Genomic DNA, 20,420 nt, shown 5'->3' with positions numbered 1-20,420 from the left:
TAGTAGCAATATATTTTATATTTTACTACTCTCATCAGCCCACAAAGAAGGGGTCACTGACCTTACAATTTTTGAAACTAACTAGACTTTGAGAGGAATAGAGCTGAGGGCTCTGGCCTCCTGGAAAATTGAACTTGCAAAAGCAATTATGGTCTTGAGGCACATGATGTGATGAATTGACAGAGATATTCACAGTGTGAAAAAGTGCTACCGGCATATTTTCACTTAGACCAACACCACATACATCCTGCATCAAAATGACAGGGAAAAAGACTTTCAGGAAATTGAATTTTCTTTCAGGCAACTTTTACTCTTTTTTCAACTTTTACCTTTTCTTTCACCCCCCCCCCCCACCCCCTCCTTCTCTAACAGAAAAACACATGCAGCCTGAGCCTACCCACCCATTGAATACATAATACAGAGATCCATGGACACAGACAGACAGACAGACTCCTGGGTGGCGTTTTGGTGTATCCATATGGGGATCTAATGCTGGTAAGACTTGGTGATTTGACACCGGGCGAGCAGAACACACACGCCTTTAATTGCCTTGTAAAAGCAACTTAAATGCACTTTGAATGGAGTAAATTTTTGCCCCGGCTCGTGGGATTTGGATATCAAGTCCAGCTAACAATTCTGTTGCCACCACCCTCTCTCTCTCTCTCTTTATTCATTGGCCAAGAGCGGTTTATGCTTTTGAGATGAAATAAATAAATAAATAAGAATAAGCTTTGTCATAGACGCCACCAAACTACCAGATTGATGTGTGTAACGTCTGTGTGTAAAAGTAAATCTGGTTTGTGATGAAGGAGACTGCCATGATGCCAGAGCTGCTCTATACACAGCATAAACTGAAGCTGACTGGAGTCCCCCAGGGCTCTATACCAGACCCCCTCCTGGTTTCGCTATACCCTAAATTAGCCGATCTACACAAGTAGTACATTAGCTTGTAGCTGTTCTTGCAGAATGTTCACTCCCAGAATAGGGATACTAGGGTTCATGTGGTTAAAGCATTATAGTTTAAAGGGATTGTGACATAAAAAAAAAGTTTTTGTAATTTTTCCTAATTATTTTAGGTTTTCTGAGCTCAATTGCACCCACAAAATGTGAACTTTTAACATTCAGTAGATTTTGTGGTCTGGGTTTTTCTGGCTCAAACAAGTGCTCTTCTTTTCCTGCTGTTTGTGATGTAAGAGGCCAGCAAATCCCATATAATATGTCAATTGGGATTTGCCAGCAGATGTCACTGTTTTCACTGCATTGCCTGTTTTCATTACAGCTCAAAAGAGAAAACTCCAGACCACAGAAAATCCATTGAATGTTCAAAGTTCATGTTTTGTGGGTGTAATTGAGGTCATAAAACCGAAAATAAAATAAATAAATGAAAATGAATGTCACAAAACCTTTCAAATGAATATGTACTGGTTAACATTCTCCTTGTTAAATCAGTGTTATGTATTTTTACAGTCCAAAAGATAAACGAGTAAGACGCGCAAACGCGGGAAGCGAACGCAGATCGTAAATTGCAATAACAATTAGAATAAATTACGAATTAGTGTCACTCAGCTCCATATATGGGCACAAAAGGGGCCAGGTCCACAACAAACAAATCACTGGCCCCTTTTGTGCCCATATATGGAGCTGAGTGGACCTGGCCCCTTTTGTGCCCATATATGGAGCTGAGTGATTGCTGATGCAACACACTCCATATTTGGATAGCGGGACAGACACACGGACAGACAGACAGACAGACAGACAGACAGACAGACACACACACACACACACACACACAGACATGATCTGCTAGGTCTCATAGTAAGTGCTCACTGCGTTCGCAATTAATGCTCTGGATTAGGGGCGGGGGGGGGGGGGGGGTGAACCACACAACGTGCTTCACACAACGACCCCATCCTCTTTGTGTGCCCAACAGCTCGGGCTATGGTGCTACTTCTGTAAGGCCCCTGCGATCCTCGCACGGCCCTCTTTGTTGTCAGGGAATTGAGTGTATCTTTGCATCCGGCCCTCATTGACTGGCCTGGGCGGAAAAACCGGCCAGATGTGATGTATGATTATGGCTATTGACCCCTCCAGAGCTGGATCAAGCGCTGCCCGGCGGAGAGGCCCTGGGCCGACCGGGGGGGGGGGGGGGGGGTCCCCGCACCCCCCTGCCCGGTGGCAGTGCGAGCAGCAGACACTTTGGCTTTCAGATTGCACAGAGCTGTAGAGGGGATGTGACTTTTCACAGCCAGGCCCAAACCCGGCCAAGAGCTTCCAGCCTCCAGCCCTCCTCCTCCAACCCAAGCTGCTAAATGCCTCTGTGAGGTTGACTGGGGGATGACCGGACATGTTAAGATGGGGAGACACATGCCAGGGAGTGAGGCCCATCTATGCCTGGATACAAAATAAAAGGGCCATACTGTAAAAGCTGCAATGAGACGCCAAACGTCATTATGGGTCACCGCTTTACACCATTACGCAAGCACCATTACAGGTCCAGAGTTAACCATTTGAATCCTGTATACGTGGTTGACTTGGGTCCCCCATGGCTCTGTACTTGGTCCACTCCTTTTTTTCCCTCTACACCAAACGTCCTTGCTGAAAATAACAGATCTACAAGCTCACAACGAGTTGTAAAGTGGCCGTTATGAGCTTGTAGATTTTGACAAATAATGTTCGTGTAATATTGCTTAATTCAATACATGAATGTAAATTCAATCAACTGAATGTTATCTTATGTAAACATGCCAGATTTAGCCAGAAGAAATTTTACATCTGTTGTCCCCAAACATAATAGCACCACAGTAGAAAGCACATATATCATCACTCCACATGTCAGGTGCTATCTTGACACTGTTTAGCATCCAGCCAATACCCCTCTGTTTGCTACATCTTCATGCCCTGTTCGTTCCCCTGTCCCAGTGACAGGGCCCTGACCTCATGCTGAATAACTTCCCCCTGTGGGACCAACCGGCCGGTCGGCCTACAGCACTTTCCCCCCAGAGTCTCCTCAATCCTCTGCAGTGGAGCTGCAAGCTCACATTCACACTATAAAGCAGTCAACACACAATGCGATCTCTCCCCATGCAGCCGCTATGGTAGCTGCTCAGACTCATTACGCTAAAGTTAAACCTTCCCTCCACCCATTGTTTTTGTTGTTGTTTTTTCAGTGAAACGTTTGGTTTGCTTTAGCTAGTGGTGTTATTTTGGCAGAGTTCACAGAGTTCCTTTTGTGTGTACTCTGTCACTGTGTACAGTATAGACCCTAATGGAATGGTAAATGATCCATCATCGTATCCCCCCCAGTGCTGAGATGATCTGATAGTGATAGGAATGTAGGTGTGGTTCAGACAATGACATACAGTAGCTGTAATGTTTTCCATCAATGCATACACGCTATAAGTGTTATTGTAAAGACACCAAAAGCAAAAGAATTGCATGCATTTCTAGGAGAACTTTGTATGACCTGTATTTTCTGAAGCAACCGTCAAATGAACTCTGGATTCTTACGTATGTCGTGATTGTCGTCCCATGCAGAGGGTTTAAAAGTAGCCTACCTCTAAGATATTTCCATGGTTGGTTCTCTCCTTTTAGAAATGTATTTTTAATTCTGCTGCCAAACCAGCTGGTGGCTGCCTTGTTCCTTTTATAACTAGAATTCAGGCTGATATTTGATATTTTTACTTACCATCTGGGAGAAATAAATAAATGAAAAGCTTTGTATTTGAGCATTAGCAGAAGCAGAGGATAAATCTATCATAGCTACAGGTTTTCTTCTGCCTGTCGTGTGCGTGCGTGCGTGCGTGCGTGCGAGAGAGAGAGAGAGAGACAATGCAGTATTAGGAAATACTTTTCATCCAAGGTCAAAAACAGAATCCAATTATTTGTATTTTTCACTTGAAGTGGGAACAAAATCATATACCGGTAGTCAGTTAGAATGACTTAGAATCTCGAGGCTATGATCTGACTGTGAGCTTCACCTAGAGAGAGATCTGCAGCTGTGTGTCATGGAGGTCAGGGCACACGACCGTGGGCCATAGGGCAAAGAAAGTGTGTCTAATTGTGGGTTTTACTGTGTGTGTGTGTGTGTGTGTGTGTGTGTGTGTGTGTGTGTGTGTGTGTGTGTGTGTGCGCGCGTGCGTGCGTGCATGTGTTATGTGGGTGGGCCGCTGAGGGTTTGTACATGTGTGTGCAGCTATTTACTTAAGACAATGCAGTTAAGCCCAACACTCGGTGACATGGTACAGAGCTTAATGTCAACCCAGAGTGCTCTACAACCGCACCGGGATGATGAGGGTGGATGTTAATGTCCGCTCCTCCTTCCAATGTATCATTTTGGGGCAAAAATAGTTTACTGCCACACTTGCACGGAAGCTGTACTGTCAGAAATATGGATCCATTAAACGCCTCCATTCCTGCCTCTCTAGTACATTATATATACACAGTGTATACATACTTTTACACCCTGCCCCCAACATGCACATGAAGGCGGCAGTGCAGAGTAGACAGGCCACGCGTTCTGCTGTGGGTGGCTTTGTGGAAGTAGAGGCAGTGCAGCCTCAGCCGTCAGCTGAGGAGGACAGAGCTGACAGAACACTGTGCTTCACAAATGCCACATTCTTCCTCACGCTGTCACCAAACTCAAACGCTGCATGGTTTAGGGTGACAGCCGATGGAAACAGAGGCGAGTGAGAGGGATGGGATGGGATGTTTGGCGGCTGACGAGCCCAGAAAACGACATTCTCGTGCTAACTCCAAAGCTGCTTCTGGGCTGACCTCAAACGAAGCAGCGGCGCTGGTCGCGCCAAAGTAAACTGGGACCTGAGCGCCGGTGTCTGGGATGCCTGAGGCAAGGCAACACACGTCAGTGCGCCCATCCGCCCTTCTCGCTGTCAATGGCTGACTGACTAATCCCTGATATTGCTCCATGATCTAAACTTGCAGCCCTCCACAGCATTAGAACACTGTGGTATTGTGTCGCTGCACTTTAGGAGTCTGTGAATCATGCATTGGCAGCGCCTTTTTTTGGATCCTTGTGTTATCCCTCTCATCCTCTGCTTCGTCATTTCAAGACCAAACTGTTTCTTTTCTCTGTCAGATTGTTTATGTTGTGGGCTCTGTCTGTGATTCTCGTACATCCATCAGTTCACTTGGTGTCAGTTGTTGAGCATGGATGGCAAGAAACCAGTGCTTTGAAATTATTAGAGCTGTTTGTTGTAGTATTCAGTAATATGGAACGTGTGTGTTGCCAGTATCTTCCATGGGAGCTTGAATATCATAGAATACAGCAGAGATTATACTGGCTCTTTGTGCTGTCTGTGAAAGCACAGCTGTATAATGTTGCAACAGTGCCCTCTACTGGTAAAAGTAGTATAGTCTTGCAGTGTGCAGTGTGCACAAATACCACCAACAGAGAGTAATAGGCCATCTTCAAACAGCAACATTCACCTTATTTAAAAAATATATAAAATAGTGTTATTGAATTAACAAAATGTTTTTAGATGTGTTTTTGTTTAAGCTTCCCTATCTGTTTATTAGTTTTTTTTGTCAATTAACAAACAGCAACTTTCACCTTATTTCAAAACAATGATCATTATACATCACCATACATCATCACATTCCTGCCAATCACAATTGGCGACCTCACTTTTTGAGGGGCGCTAGCCCCTCCTATATACAGGTTTAATGTTTGTTTTTAGTTCAATGTTTAAAAATACCATTGACAATGAAGAGAACAAGTTTGTTTTGTCCCCAACACAAACATTAAATCCCATTAATAATGAAGATAATGTGTTTGTTTGTTTTGACGCTTGTTTTACATCATCATTACATCACCTAATCATAGACTTATAGACCTAATATATTAGCGCCCCTCACTTCACGGGTGTGATTTTTATCCTCAAGTCCAATCCGAACTTGTGGCGTTCTCAATTTTCTGTCCTCAATTCCGTGCTTAGCCAATCAAATCATTGTTATGGGGTACACACGCACACACAAAGCTGGGCATAGAAAAACATGTTGTCGATTAATTAACACAATGTTTTTAGAAGCGTTTTGCTTCCCTATAATCAGAAATCCATGTTTTTTTTTCCATTCAGTTGACTATTATACTAACGCATGAATACATTTATCTTCATTTCTACCAGTGTTTCAATTCAAAAAGGCATATTTGCACATACTTTCATTCTTTTAATCAGACCCCCATCTCTCTTCATGTCATTACAGGTCTGCTGTATGCTGGTGCCAGATCGGAGGTTCACAATGAGAGTGAAGAGATGAGCCTGCAGCGAGCGGCCCTTTCCCTGCAGTCCCTCCTCGCCACCGGACCTTTACATAGCCGTACCAACTGAGAGGACCATGCCCCTGTCTCCCAGACAGCGCTTCTGAGGACCAGGTCTTCACAGCGCGCCCTGTGCATGTGCACCATGGCAGGAGAGCCTCAGCGCACGTACGCCGTCAAAGAGCTGGGCGCTGAGTCCAAACTGCAGGATGAGGGGACGGCGCTGGAGCAGCAGCAGCACAGTGACAGCAGCACACAAGAGTCTTCAGAGCACTTCCCAAGCACTGGCACTGAGGTCCGCAGCGGCAGCAGAGAGGCAAAGACTGACAAACTAGAGAAGGAGAGAGACTGCACTCAGCAACGCGAGGCTGTGATACGGCCACAGCAAACGGGGAAGATCGACTTCAGGTCATTGCAGAACAGAAATAAATTTGCCACTGACAGGACCTGGCCCAGTGGCAAAGGCAGCCCCCAGTCCCCGAGCGGAAAGAGCCGTGGTGCCCGCGAAAAGGGAAAGCGGTCCGGAAAGTCAGAGCGGGGCAACCCGCAGCAGCTGTACAGGCTAAGCATCACCAACCCACGTTCCAACAACCCCACCATCGGCATCGCCTACCCGCAGCAGAAGGTCTCGCCACCCAAGAAGTTGGAAGCCAGTCACGGCCCAGTCTCGGGCAGCTACAGATTCCACGTCCCCAGCATCCCGGAAAGAGAGGCCGAGCTGCAGCAAGAGGAGCTCAACTACAGCCGCTGCTTCCAGGAGGCCTCCTCTAACATCACCGCCTCTAGCTATACCTCACAGGCACTCAGCACCGCAGGTGGAGCCTCCACCCACCAACATCCACCCTTGTCCCAGCAGCAGCAGCAGCAGCCACCAGGCCCGATGGAGAGCAACAATGCACAGCCTGGCAACCAGCTGCTCTTCACAGACTTTCAGCTGAGTAGCTCCAATGTGTGGCAGTCGCCCGAAAGGACTTTTAATGGCGCTAACTATGCAATCTCGTCACAGAAGCCCACTGCCCTCACAGAGGCCAATAAAGCGAACACATTTGTGACTTTGCCGTTTCAGTATGGATATCAGTTGATGGAAGACTCAACGTCGGACCCGTTTCCCTGTGAACAGAACCATCAGTCTCAAGAATTCACAGACTCCTCCTTAGGTTCTGTTCACGTAACCCATAACTCTTATTCCTTCACGCCCGGAGAGAGCCAGGAGGCTTCTCAAAACAACACACAGTTCAATAGTGAACAGCAGTCGGAGGATAGAACCTCTTATTCCCACCCCCCACAGCCATCGCAGTACATACAGTCACCACAAGGGGCACTGTCCTCCATGCACTGTCCAAGGAGTCAGAATGATGACTCGGCGAGCAGTGAGAGCTCTGGCTCCAGCTCACAGCAGTCAGAGCAAGGGAAGGGTGCCCTGCCAGAGGGTGCCAAGGCCTTTGGACAAGCAGACAGCAGGGATGTAGCCGTCACTGCAGCCAGCAAGAGGAACTGCCACCCCAAAGACACAGCTGGCAGCCAGAGAGCACACATCCAAGGAAGCGTGCTCCATTCAAGAAACATTACACAAGGCCCCAGCTCCCAAATGCACTTTCCAAGCAAAACATACGGCAGCCCTCCGCTGAATAACATTCATATGGGCTCAGTGCCCTTTGATAAAAACATCAACAAAGTTCACAGTATTTTACCACACTCTTGGGAGGGGACTAGTAAGTCATATTCACCAGCTGATCAAAACACTATTCCATATGCTGATATGAATGATAAATTTCAGTTTCAGAACCAACCAGCACTTGAGCAAAGGCCAAATTCATCTAAAAGCAGCAGAATGCCCTGGCAGCAGACACGCCTAAACTCTGCCATGCCTAGCCAAAACAGAATTGAATTATCTAGGCAAATTAGCAATCAAAACTTGGCTTACATGGTTTCCCCCTCTGAATGGCAGGATGATAATAAATCCCATAATAACAGCTCGTTCCAAAGCAATAGAAACAGTGAAGGCTTTTCTAACCAAAGACAGGAATCTGTCAAACACAGTAGCAGCACAATGCCTTCTTTTAAAGTAGATATGAGCCACGCACAAGTGTGTGAGTCCAAAAATAAACCTGTATATTTTGGGCTAAATCAGTCTCTTCCAGCTGCATCATCAAGAAACTTCAACTACCCCCCAGTACAAGTCCCACCTATGGGGCTTATGATGGTATCGCCCTATGAATCCCCTCTGCCCTCCCCGGTCCACAACCCCACCTCCAGTAGCACCTGCTCCTCCCTCTCCCCAGCCTCCACCAGCCCTGTTAACCTAAACTCTGAGGACAGTCAAACACCGAAGCCAGGTCCCCCGCCACCATTTTATCACCAGCACCAAGCCAAAACTCAGTTATCCTCGGATCACCTAAGCACCAACCCCCATCACTTTCATTCTGAAACGCCCGGAAACTTACCCTATGCCCCAGACAGAGCCAAAGATGACATGATGAGCTACCTGCAGAACAGCATACACCCAAAGACTGCCGTGGATGGAAACAAGGGCTATATGGACAGTTTCGGAATAGATCACCACCAACCACCACCGCCGTACTCTGCACACCAGTTAGCCACCTCTTTAGCCACAGCTAATCTTGACCAGCTAGACGTGCTGCTGACTTGTAAGCAGTGTGATCAGAATTTCAATAACCTGGCCTCATTCCTTGGCCATAAACAGTACTGTGGTCAGCACAATGCATTTGGACAAAATGAGGTCAAACACATATCAAAAGTGGAAGATAGCAGGAAGTACGCTGCAGACATGTTAAAAGCTGCATCGTCTGGGCCTGGTGTATGTCAGAATGTCTCCATTCCAAGGTGTCCGTCTGACCTTCACCTGTCTTTGTTGGGGCTCAATAAGAATGGTGAGTTGATGTCTGACGGGGAATTAAAAGGGGACAACAAGGAGGATCCGATGATACCTGGCCCAGGCAACCTCCCTGTTGCCCTCCCTGACCTGGAAATGGAGCTAGACAGTCTAATTACAGAAGCCCTGAACGGACTTGGGTATCAGTCAGACAATGCAGAAATTGACAGCAGCTTCATAGATGCCTTTGCTGACGATGACCTCACCACTGTCAAAACAACATCAAACAGACAATTAATAAAAACCAAAGAATTGATGGTGTTTGAGAGCAAAAGTAAGCAAGCAATAGAAAATGACAGGAGTCTAATGCAGGGGAAGTATCTTTACGACTCTGACATTAAAAGCCCCGAGACCGATAAACGGTACACAGAAAGCAAACTGGAGAAAATGGCACTGAATTTAGAGCAAGATGAGAAAATGAAAAAAGAGGCCTCTCATAAAAATTCAAGAATCACTTTGGGGGAGAAATCCAAGGAACAAGACGGCAAAATGAGAGAGGCAAGAAAGCTGTGCAAGAGTGAGGATGAAAACATCAGTGCTCCGAGGTTCCTCTTGTCCAGCAAATTTTCAGAGCGCTGCGGTGTTAAGAGCTACCAAAATGGCTCTGCGATGCGCAGCTTGATCGACCCCCCAGCCTCCACAGCGAACCAAACGTCTCCAACCCCCAAAACTATAGTGAAAGAGAGCAAGAGGAAACGAACAGGAGGGGGGACCTGGAGCAAAGAGCTCATTCACAAGATAGTGCAACAGAAAAATAAACTTCACAAGCTCCACGTCAAAGGCACCAAGAACCTTCAGTTCTCGCTGGTGATGGAGAGGCTGACCCCCACCGTGCAGAACCCGGCATTTGGAGAGTATGACTACGTCTCGGACTCAGACGACGAGTGTGAGCCGGTAAAGATAGCGAGCCAAGGCCGGCTGAGCCAGAGCAGCCGGTGTAAATACACGTACACCAAGGAGTGCAAATGGCGAGCGAGGAGTGAGCGAGACCAAGCTGCGTGGAGACATGAGTCAAAGGAGTGCTTTGAGGTGAAGAAGAGCGAAGAGGTGTCTCTCTCCCCTGAGAAACACAGCTCTCATCAGAGGCTCAGGCGGCGGGGGAGCAGGTCGTCCACCAGCAGCGAGCTCAGCACGTCTGTAAGTGTTTCCAGCGACAGCATCAACAGCCCCAAAAGCACTGACCGCACTGACTCAGACTGTGAGAAGAAGATGGAGATTAGGAGGAAAGACTCCCCGGAACAGAAAACCTACGAGAGGTCCTCACCACACAAGTTATGTAAAGAGTCCAGCACACAGCTAGCACTTACGTTCACAAAATCTACCAAAAAGTACAATTCTGATAAGCCTAGTCTTTCTGTTAGCAAAGACAACTCGGAGGCCCTAAAGAGCCATTGTTCAAATGTGGAAGATACTGATCCACTGTCATCCATACATGTCCATCCATCCATGTCATCCAGGGGAGTCAAAAACCTTGACAAATGCAGAGGTGCACACATAGCATCAAGAGAGAGGCTGGAGTCATATAACAGAGACACTTGTTTAGCAGTCATTTCAAACAGAAATACTCCACAGATAGTAGACAATACACCCCCCAAAGAAGAATCAGCACAGTCCACAAGTACCAGCGGCAAGCAGTCACAACTAGATTTACGTTCTGCCACCTTCAACAAAGAACCGGCTGATTTGAATAATAAGATTGAGCGAAGCTCAAAGGGCAGGTCAACTCGTAAAAGAAGAGATAGTGAGGGGGCCCGGACAATGCCATCAAAGTCTAAACTGTCAGACAGCACCACCTTTGAAAAACATAATGACAGTGTCTACACAATGACCGAGGAAAATGCCTTAGTCGACGACTTAGTCCCCAAGCCAAAAACTCTGTGCAGTGCTCTGGTGAATGAAGTGTGCCTGTCTCCACCTGAACCCCACGGTCCATTGATACAGAAAGATTCATCACATCTTCTGCCCTATCCCTTGGACCAGGACCAGGGTCTTCTGAAATCCCCTCTTTCGTTTGACACATCATCGATGTTTGGGGACCTGACAGTGGCAGAATTTGACAATGGCCTTTACTCAGACATGCCACTGCAGAAAGAGAGTTTCAGCACCATAGAGAGCACACATGATAAAAAAGAAGAGTTTGTATCATCCTTCTCACCCTTTTTGGAACAAAGGGACTGGGGCCTTATGGTTGATGTCAGCCCAATGTTACCAGATGAGATATCGCAGTACAAAGGCAACTCAGAGAAGTCACATGAAAAGAAGTCAGATTACAGTCACGTTCCCTTGTCACTGCCAGACAAAATAATGGACTATGGCACAAATCTCAACGGCTGTGCGTCAGAGGATGAGCTGGAGATAAAGAGAATAGTGAGTGAACTTGAGAACCAGCTACAGACGACTACTATGGAGAGCCTGCCGCTACGAGCCGAAGAGGCCCCAAAACAGTTGCAAATGAGCAAGTTCTCTCCTCTAAGACTGAGTGATGAATCATCAGAGAATGAACACACTGGCCTGGATATTCGGTGCCCCATGCAGACCATGGACATGTCAGTCACTAATGTGCCATCGGAGCATTTCCATGAGCCAGGCCTTCCGTGGTCAAGTCCATTCCAATTTGAGTTGATGAGTGGACACCACAGTCCCCACACTCCAACGCACAATGACTCTGGGGTCCTCGAGCATTTTACTGAAAAAGAGGTCGACACGCCCGACATGTTAAATGCAGTCACAAGTGTAGAACGACATCCGCATCACCAAGTCCAAAACTCAGAGGATGTGAGTGATGAAAAAATAACTAATGCGGAAACAAAGGAGGAGATTTTGGAAGAGAAGAGATATGCCGAAAACCTGATGAAAAGCCTGGAGGTGATTTCTGATTCCATATTCAAAAAGGAGCCCATTATATCAGGACAAGAGGAGCTGAATATCAACCCTCTTAAGAGTCCACAGCATCTAGAAATCGAATGTCAAGTGACAGACACAGTTGAGGGAAGTCACAATGGCGAAAGGGAAGCAATTACAGAGAAGGAGGATATATTATCACCTCTAAATATCAATGAGAGGAAGAATGATATTGAATTCATTCTGAGTGAGTCACAACCATCGCTCTGCAGCAGCGCTGACCCTGCAGACTCAGAGGATGAAAAACTGACAGTTGTATTACCACCAAGGGAACCCATGGAAAACAATGACAGTGACACCGAGACTAACACACCAGTCAAGGAGCATATTACTGAGCAGAGTAATGTGATTGAGTCCGTTTACTGCTCAAATGTAGAGATGAATGACACAAATGTGGCAGAGGAGGCCCGTGAGGACTCTAATTTAGGGGACGACATGGATAAACTCTTACAAAACATCAGCGATGTTCAAGAGAACCCTGCTTTAGACTGCCATGAGGCAATGGAAGCGGTGAGAGCCATCACTTGTCAGCCTGACAGCCCTCTTTCACCACCACCGCTTCTACATGACACCTCCCCGGAAATTAAGGAGAGCGTGAATGATGTTGTGGATCAAGTGTGGCAAGAAAGAGCCGCTGACATGCACAGCAATTCATCGTTGTCACATGAACCACAAATGCAGAGCTCTGATCAGCTAAGGAGGGAAAGTGAAGTCACTGACGATGAACAAAAACAAGACGACCTAAATGCTTCCACTGACCCTCAAAACGGTAGCCCTGCTGAGATTTACAGCACCAGTCAGACAGCCAACATGCCCATGGAGATAATAACCACAGACAAGCCTTGCAGTCCATTACTGATGGAAACTAACATAGAACATACAACTCACTGCTCCTCCATTCAAGGCACTCATTTTATAGAGGGAGAAAACAGTGTGCTTAGTCTCACACGGACTGACTGTATACTAGAGAGCACTGTGTGTGCAGTTGTTCCGTTTCAGTACAAGACAAAACATGAAATGGCTCTTACATTTGACACCATTCAAAAACAAGATCCTGAGATACCACACACGGAAGACATCGATGAGCATCTTCCCAGCCATCACATGTCAAGTCATCAGAACTCACCCTGCGCAGGGAATGCAGATATGGAAGAGAGTCTTATACTACAAGCTGAGGCACCAACGACCAGTCCTACTCTCGCAACTTCTCACATGACCACAGAGAACCTCGTCTTACCAGAGGATTCAGGTCTGTCACAAAGCAAGGATATGACCAGTGACGCAGGATCATTTCAGCACATGCAATCCCACACAGTCACGTGTGATGACTGTGATGACCAAAATGACAACCCTGCATTGCTGATTGATGCACAGTTGTCCACAGAAGCTGAGATGAAATATTCTCTCATAAGTCCACCTCACCTGGATTTGGTGGCTATTGATTGTAAAATTCCAACATCTGAAGCAACTGTCCCCTCTCCGCTCCCCCTCACAAGTACAGGTGAACCAACAGATACATCAGAGGCCCTCTCAAAGACAGACAGAATGTATGATTTCAAACTTAGCCCACTGAACTACAATGGCATCTCGGATGAGCCTCCGCAGTTGAATCAATATGACTACATCCCCATCTCGCCAGCTGACAGAGTTGAGGAGGAGCCAGATGTCAAGCAGTGTCCAAGAGATGACAGCACCGTTTGTGGTGACAAAGTAGCACTGACAGCCAATGAAACCACAACAATCACAGATGCAGAAATGTCATTCAATTCAGATCCTCCAGCTAAACCAGTTGAACCCGTGGGCAGCAGCAGCATCCAAGAGACTCTGCCATTTGCATGCATTGCATCGGCTCTCCCAGCATGCATTACATCAGGTCTCCCAGCATGCATTACATCATGTCTCCCAGCATGCATTGCATCGGGTCTCCCAGCACAAATCAAATGCACTGATGCTTCCGATGACAAGGTACAGGCGGACATAGAGGTCTGCCACAATGACCTTGAATCTGTTGAATATCCGAGTATAAACGCTGACCTCCTGACAAAATCTGAACCAGAGAATGTAGACACACATGAGTCTGTGTGTGAACAAGGAACTGCTCCTCTAAAAAAAACGGACCTTCCACCCACTCCTAAGCAACTGATCATCTGTGAAGACACACGTCTACCACCAGAGTCGGCAGAAACACAACCAACACCAGACACTGACCTGTGCTGTTCTGTAACCCATGAGGTGCAAGAGGAGATGGAGCAAAAGAAAATTAGCATGCAGAACAGCACTCAACAAGGAAAGGTCTTCTGCGACATGTGCTCTATGTGTTTTAGGACAGTGCCGGGGCTAAAGAGACACAAGGCCATGAAACATCTGATCAGAACTGACAGACATGCTGTCCCGGACAATGCAACATCAAGTCAGGACAGCATGCTTATTTATGAAACGTCACAAACTGCAGAGAAAGGGCATAAAGATGAGTCACAGTTCTGTTTCCCAGAGAATGCTGATGGGATAGCTGAGACTCACACTGAAATGAGCAATAACACTCTCACATCTAAACCAGCGGCTACAGATCAAATCCTGGAGGATGTGACAGCGGAAACAAATACACCGATACTCATGGATGAAATAGTTCCTCATGTGCCTCCCCCGGCCCCAAAGGCAAAGAAAATCAACAAAGCAAGGAAAAACAAAAACTGTGAGATCAATATAAAGACGGACCCATTCTCAGATGAGCTCCTAAATATATTGAAGACAGACATCCTGCAAGCTATAACTCCTGAATTCCAAAACCGCACATTACAAGAAACATGCAAGCCACCAGAGGAGAAAATCATTACCGGTAATCATCTTGACAAAAACATTAAAGAGACGCAGGAAATCCCCCTCCCTGTTGCTTCAAGCTGCAGTGTCGAAGACACATCCGTATCTCCCACACAAGAGACAGATGAAATCAGTGAAACAGTGCAGTTAAATGAAAACGACACAGAGGTGGAAGAGGTGAAAAGTACGGGCGTGCCACAGACGGCCAATGCTGAGGCAGAATCATGCACAAATAATGTGGATTGTGCAGTAGATAAGAATGTTACTAGAGAATGTGAGAAGTCTGAACAGGAGTATGTCAGCGAGATGTGTGAGCAAAAGGCATCAGGAGAAAGTCTTGCCAAAGAAATTCTTAGGAAAGTTGCAGTTGAAATAAAATGTGAGAAAGGCAGCAGCCTGGCAAACGAGGTCAGTCCTGTCCCCTGTTTGTCTCCGCCCCCTCATAGCCCACCTGGCCTCAGTCCCACTCTCAAGGCCTTAATTGATGATGATACCACATTCTCCCAGCTGTTCCCCAGAGACGAGGAGATGAAACGGAAAAAGTGTCCGAGAGTTTACAGCAAGAAAAACAAGAGGCAGAAGTTGTCACCTGATTCGCACCTGAATCACGATTACCCTCCCCCTGAACTATTTATTGAAAATAAAACTCAGTGTACCGAAAAACCACATGAAACATTCATCAAGAACAGCCATTGTGAATACGAGACCATATCAAGAGACGACGCTATCATTTTGAATATGTGTCACAACAGCACCTTAAAAAGTGATGTGGAGGCATTATCTAACGTCAAGCAAGGTGCCAATGATCACAAGGACAATCATGAGAACAACGAACAGCCTGCCAGCGATGTGTTGAATCCCCTGGAGAGCACCATTGATAAATCTTCTATAGCTTGGAATGACTCCAGTGACATCAGTAGCTTTACTGCAGACCCAGTAGTGTCGTCTGACCCGAGCCTGTGTAACGCAGATGTGCCAAACACACCGTGCCCCCTGCCCTCTGCCCCCTCCCCTGCCCCCATAGAGACAAGTGTCACGGACACTGCACCAGCTTTCCACAGCATTGACATTCAAAATGTCAACACTACATTCCAACTTCCTGAGATCCAGTTCTTTGACTCCAATAAAGACATCACAGTGACTCCTCCAGTTGTAAATGATGATGCTGAGAAGAGAGAGGTCGAAAAGTCCAAAAAACCTACTGAGCGGCGAGGCAGGAAGCGGCAAGAGGGCGGTATAAAGGTGAAAGATAAGCAGTACAAATGTAAAGTGTGCTTCACCTGGTTCCTCACCCTGGGGGAGCTCAACTTTCACAAGCTCTCTCACAACCCCTCTCCGCCCCCTACATGCTACATGTGTGTGCAGCGCAAGTTCAGCTCCAGGGAGCAGCTGCGAGACCATCTGTGGGAGAAGCATGCCAAAAATAAGGCAGGGATCTGGACCTGCGGTATGTGCTTGAAGGAGATATCAGACGTGTGGATGTACAACGAGCACCTTCGAGAGCATGCCACCCAGTTCGCTCGGAAGGGCCAGACGCAGGGTTCTATGCTCGGCATTTCGGGGTGCCTCATGCAGGAGACGGCGGTGAAGAATTTCATCACCTCCATCATGCAGCACCGCCCCAGCAAATCAAACAGAGAGACCAGTAAATTGACCAAGGAGCAGGATAAAGCTGTGGCTGCAGACAGTGTTGTGGCAGATGGGAAAAGTGTGGAGGGAGCCGAGCCGAGAGTTCACAAGACGAAAGTCAGCAGTGGAGTGAGTGGGAAGCATAGCACGTCAACTCCACTCGAGGTCCTCCATAAAGCAGTGCCGACTAAAACCGTGGAGATGCATCCAAACTGTAAAGATCCTTCCAGAGACTGCCACCACTGTGGCAAACAGTTCCCCAAACCATTCAAACTTCAGAGGCATTTGGTGGTTCACAACCTGGAGAAAATCTTCCTGTGTCACAAATGTCCTGTCACTTACCAGGAACCCCAGGAACTGAAAGATCACTTGAAGAGGGAACACGAGGAGGTCGATGAGCTGGATTCAAAACATACCACCCTTTACACCTGCGAGCTCTGCGCTGACGTTATGCATGTCATTAAGAAATCCTTCATCTGCAGCACATGCAACTATACATTCTCTAAAAAGGAGCAGTTTGACCGGCATATGGAAAAGCACTTGTCGGGGGGGAACAAGATTTTCAAATTCAGAGGTGTTCTCAGGCCTGTCAAAGCGTCTGCCACCAAAGAGGAAGAATGTGATTTGCCTGCCAGCAAGAAGAGGAAAATTCTCTCAGAGAATCTCCAAGAGAACAGTTCTGACAGTGGAATTGCCAGCATCGGCTCGCTGCCTAACAACTTGAATAACAACTCTGAAATGCCGTCTTCGAAACCCACTATATCCACTGCGGACGACTTCACGCAGACCAACACAGCTGAATATCACACTGACGTAAAGACAGAGGATACTGCAGAGGAATACTCTGAATGTACCTTTACTGTGGGCTGTTCCGAGTCGGCTACTCCCAAAACAGAGGAAATCGACCCCAGTCCCTCGCCTAAATCACCTGATAAAGAGGTTTATGGGGAATCAATTGCTGAGCCGTGTGATGTGAAGGAGGAGGATGATTCACTTTGTATCAGAGACAAGATCACCTCACAGTGGTCTGAATCAAAAGAGAAGAGTAAACTAGCAGAGGTTGGGGCTAATGGCAAGCAGCGTTTTGTTGAAGATGAGGCTGGTGAGAAAAGGTCAGAAAATAACATTTTAATACCATCTAATGAGGATTCTTTAAGCTGCAGAGAAAATCACAGCATTACAAAGACACCCGAGTCAACAAAGCATAAGTCACCTATTGCCACCAGTATGGTGGAGCAAGAGAGGGAGCGTGAGCAGAATACAACTAAAGCATACAGCAATGGCAGCAAACCGAAGGACATTTTCTTATCTCATGGTGCTGAACAGCAAGGTAGCAGTCAGACTAAAGACAAAGTGTTCCCAGCTAAAACAAGTGATAACAGTAAACACAACTCCACTATTAGCCCCAAGGCTATTGACTCAACACCAGTCTTCCACTCTAAGCTGTCCTCACAGGGCTCAGTTCCAAATGAAGATAGAGACTCTTTGCGGCAACAAAAGAGGAGAAAAGAGATTAAGTCGCCTAATAGCATGCAAAGGGTTTCCTCACCGGCCACACGAGAGAACCTTGGCATTGACGCCAGGGCTAAAAAGAAATTTCGCCCCAGCAAGTGTGAGGGTCCCTCATTGCAAAGGAAGTCGGATGGACCGAGTGACTACCCTGTGCTTTCTTCAGTAAGGGACGATGTTGTTAGCAACAAAATAGTTCCAAAGCACAAAACTGCGAGCTTGGGTTTGCAATCAAAGAGAAACTTGCTTGATAACTGTGCACCGAAAAAAGCAGAGGTGCACCACCTAAATGGTGACTATAAAGCCAAAAAGGGACCTTCAGGACGCCTTTTGCATTCCCCAGTCTCTAAAGTGTCAGCAGCTCCTATGAACAATTCCTTGAATAAGTCAAAGCCAAAGATGGGGGTCAGGTCAATGGAAAGTCACGCCTACCGGACAGCAGAGTCCCAAAACCACCTCCTGAGCCAGTTATTTGGCCAAAAACTCACTAGCTTTAAGATTCCTTTAAGGAAGGACACTTCGGAATCTATAAACTGACGGGGGTTGAGGGATCTGTGAAAAAGAGACAATAAAGTTCACAATCACAAATGACTCATTATGATGAATGAGATTGCACGGCCCTTTTCTGTGAAATGCTTTTTATAAATAGTCATGTAGTCACTTTATGTCTTCCTTTTTGCAATGTCTTTATTACACAAATCTGTGAGGACTAATTGCAGATATACATTTTCAAGTCAACAATGCTATTTAGGCAAATCATGGAAAATATTTACTATTCCTTTGTTGGATATTATTAATTTCTTTAATGACATTTCATTCACATAGAGGAAAGAAAAATATTAATACTTGAAAAACACATCAAAATATCATCCTTTTCCCCCAAAGAAATGCATGTCAGTCTTGCATTCAACAAATCTTAAGAGGTCATTGTGGGTATTTTGCAAAGGGACCAAATAACATCATAACTGACTTGGACTATTGTCTGTGCACCTTTTGTACATGTTTCAAAAATAAGAAAAGAACAAAAATAGTTATAATTTTGTATTCATTTTTACTTTACTGTACTGCATCGACATTCGTTGTATTAGCCTTATTGTATAAACATTAACTGGTGCTGTTATATTTTTATTGTAATGTGAATGCCAGTGTCCTCAGAAGGGAACGTTCCGATCTATAGCAGTTACATTCATCCAACTGTGCTTAAAGATTCTCTTTAGTTTCTTAAAAATGGTAAAGATACTGTGTAAACCATAGACAGGAAAGGAAATTAGGAAAGCTTCTGTTGTATAAATTCAGGTGCATATAAGGACACATGACAGTCCTGAGACCTGTATTACGGAGTTCTTCCCATGCACTGATATCACTACACACATCACAAACTGAATCATCTGTGTCTGTATTCCAACTGTTTAATTATGAATAGTATTTACTAGGACAAAAAGAGGTGCTTTATCTTGTTTATACTGTATGTATCTTATATTGTATAATATTGTAGGTAGATTATTTTCTGGTGTAATGCTCAATGTCAAAGTTTTATTTTAATAATGTGCAAATGAATCATGAGAGTGAGAATAAGAAAGGGAAATGCAAAATGCCTCTCGGAGGCTGTTAAAGTGGTTCACTAAGTGCCTCTTTTATCGCTGGTTATTAAAGATCTGTATTGGTCTCTTCTTGCTCATGTCATTTTGTTCTTTTATTCACGATGATGTTTCACAATGTTCCACCTCCGTCCCTGTGGACTGCTGCTGTCACTGCACACATCAAGCTAGGGAGCAGGGGAGCATGTGTGCGCCTGGAGTCAGAAACACACACACACACACACACACACACACACACACACACACACACACACACACACACACACACACACACACACACACACACACACACACACACACACACACACACACACACACTGCATACAGTGAAATCCTAACTCTTAGGCCTCACTCAGACCTTCACAACAGATTGTTGTATAGCTGATGCATGAGACTTGTTTACTGATGCAAGCTTAGCTCGCAATTCATTTCCAATGGGAGTCACATGGTTTGACACAACATTTTTGTTGTACGGCTTTTGGCTGTGTTTTGACTGCCCCCCCTCCCCCCCATACAACACAAATGTTGTGTCAAACCATGTGACTCCCATTGGAAATGCATTGCGAGCTTGCATCAGTCAATAAGTCTCATGCATCAGCTATACATCAATCTGTTATGCACGTGTGAGTCAGGCCTTAGAGCGCCCTGAGGATTTGACTGTGTATTGTATCATTTGACAACATGTCATCACGACAGGGAAAACATTAAACAGTTATGATTAATCAAAAACCAGACTCCGGGTATCTGAGAACACATGAACAGGCAGGATAAGGAAGGACACCCTCGTCCCCGTCGC

At 46.0% G+C, this 20,420-nt stretch overlaps 1 protein-coding gene across 3 annotated transcripts in view; it reads left to right on the top strand.

The window, feature by feature from the left end:
• The window catches only part of znf469 (zinc finger protein 469), a 259,292-nt gene extending 239,600 nt beyond the window's left edge, over positions 1 to 19,692 (top strand). For 2 of the 3 annotated variants that reach the window (XM_080761753.1, XM_080761754.1), the window contains 2 exons: positions 373 to 495; positions 6,223 to 19,692. In XM_080761753.1, coding sequence (XP_080617879.1) covers positions 6,414 to 18,563 — 12,150 coding nt within the window. In that variant the 5' untranslated portion in view covers positions 373 to 495; positions 6,223 to 6,413 and the 3' untranslated portion in view covers positions 18,564 to 19,692. The remainder of the gene's footprint in view (positions 1 to 372; positions 496 to 6,222) is intronic. The other variant, XM_080761755.1, reaches the window with a different exon arrangement.
• Positions 19,693 to 20,420: the final 728 nt, after the last annotated feature.

Source organism: Protomyctophum bolini, assembly GCF_963924005.1.
Source record: "Protomyctophum bolini genome assembly, chromosome: 4".
In the NCBI taxonomy this organism is placed as follows: Eukaryota; Metazoa; Chordata; class Actinopteri; order Myctophiformes; family Myctophidae; genus Protomyctophum; species Protomyctophum bolini.
The sequence above is the reverse complement of the archived record's forward strand: the minus strand, read 5'-3'. Positions and strand labels throughout refer to the sequence as shown.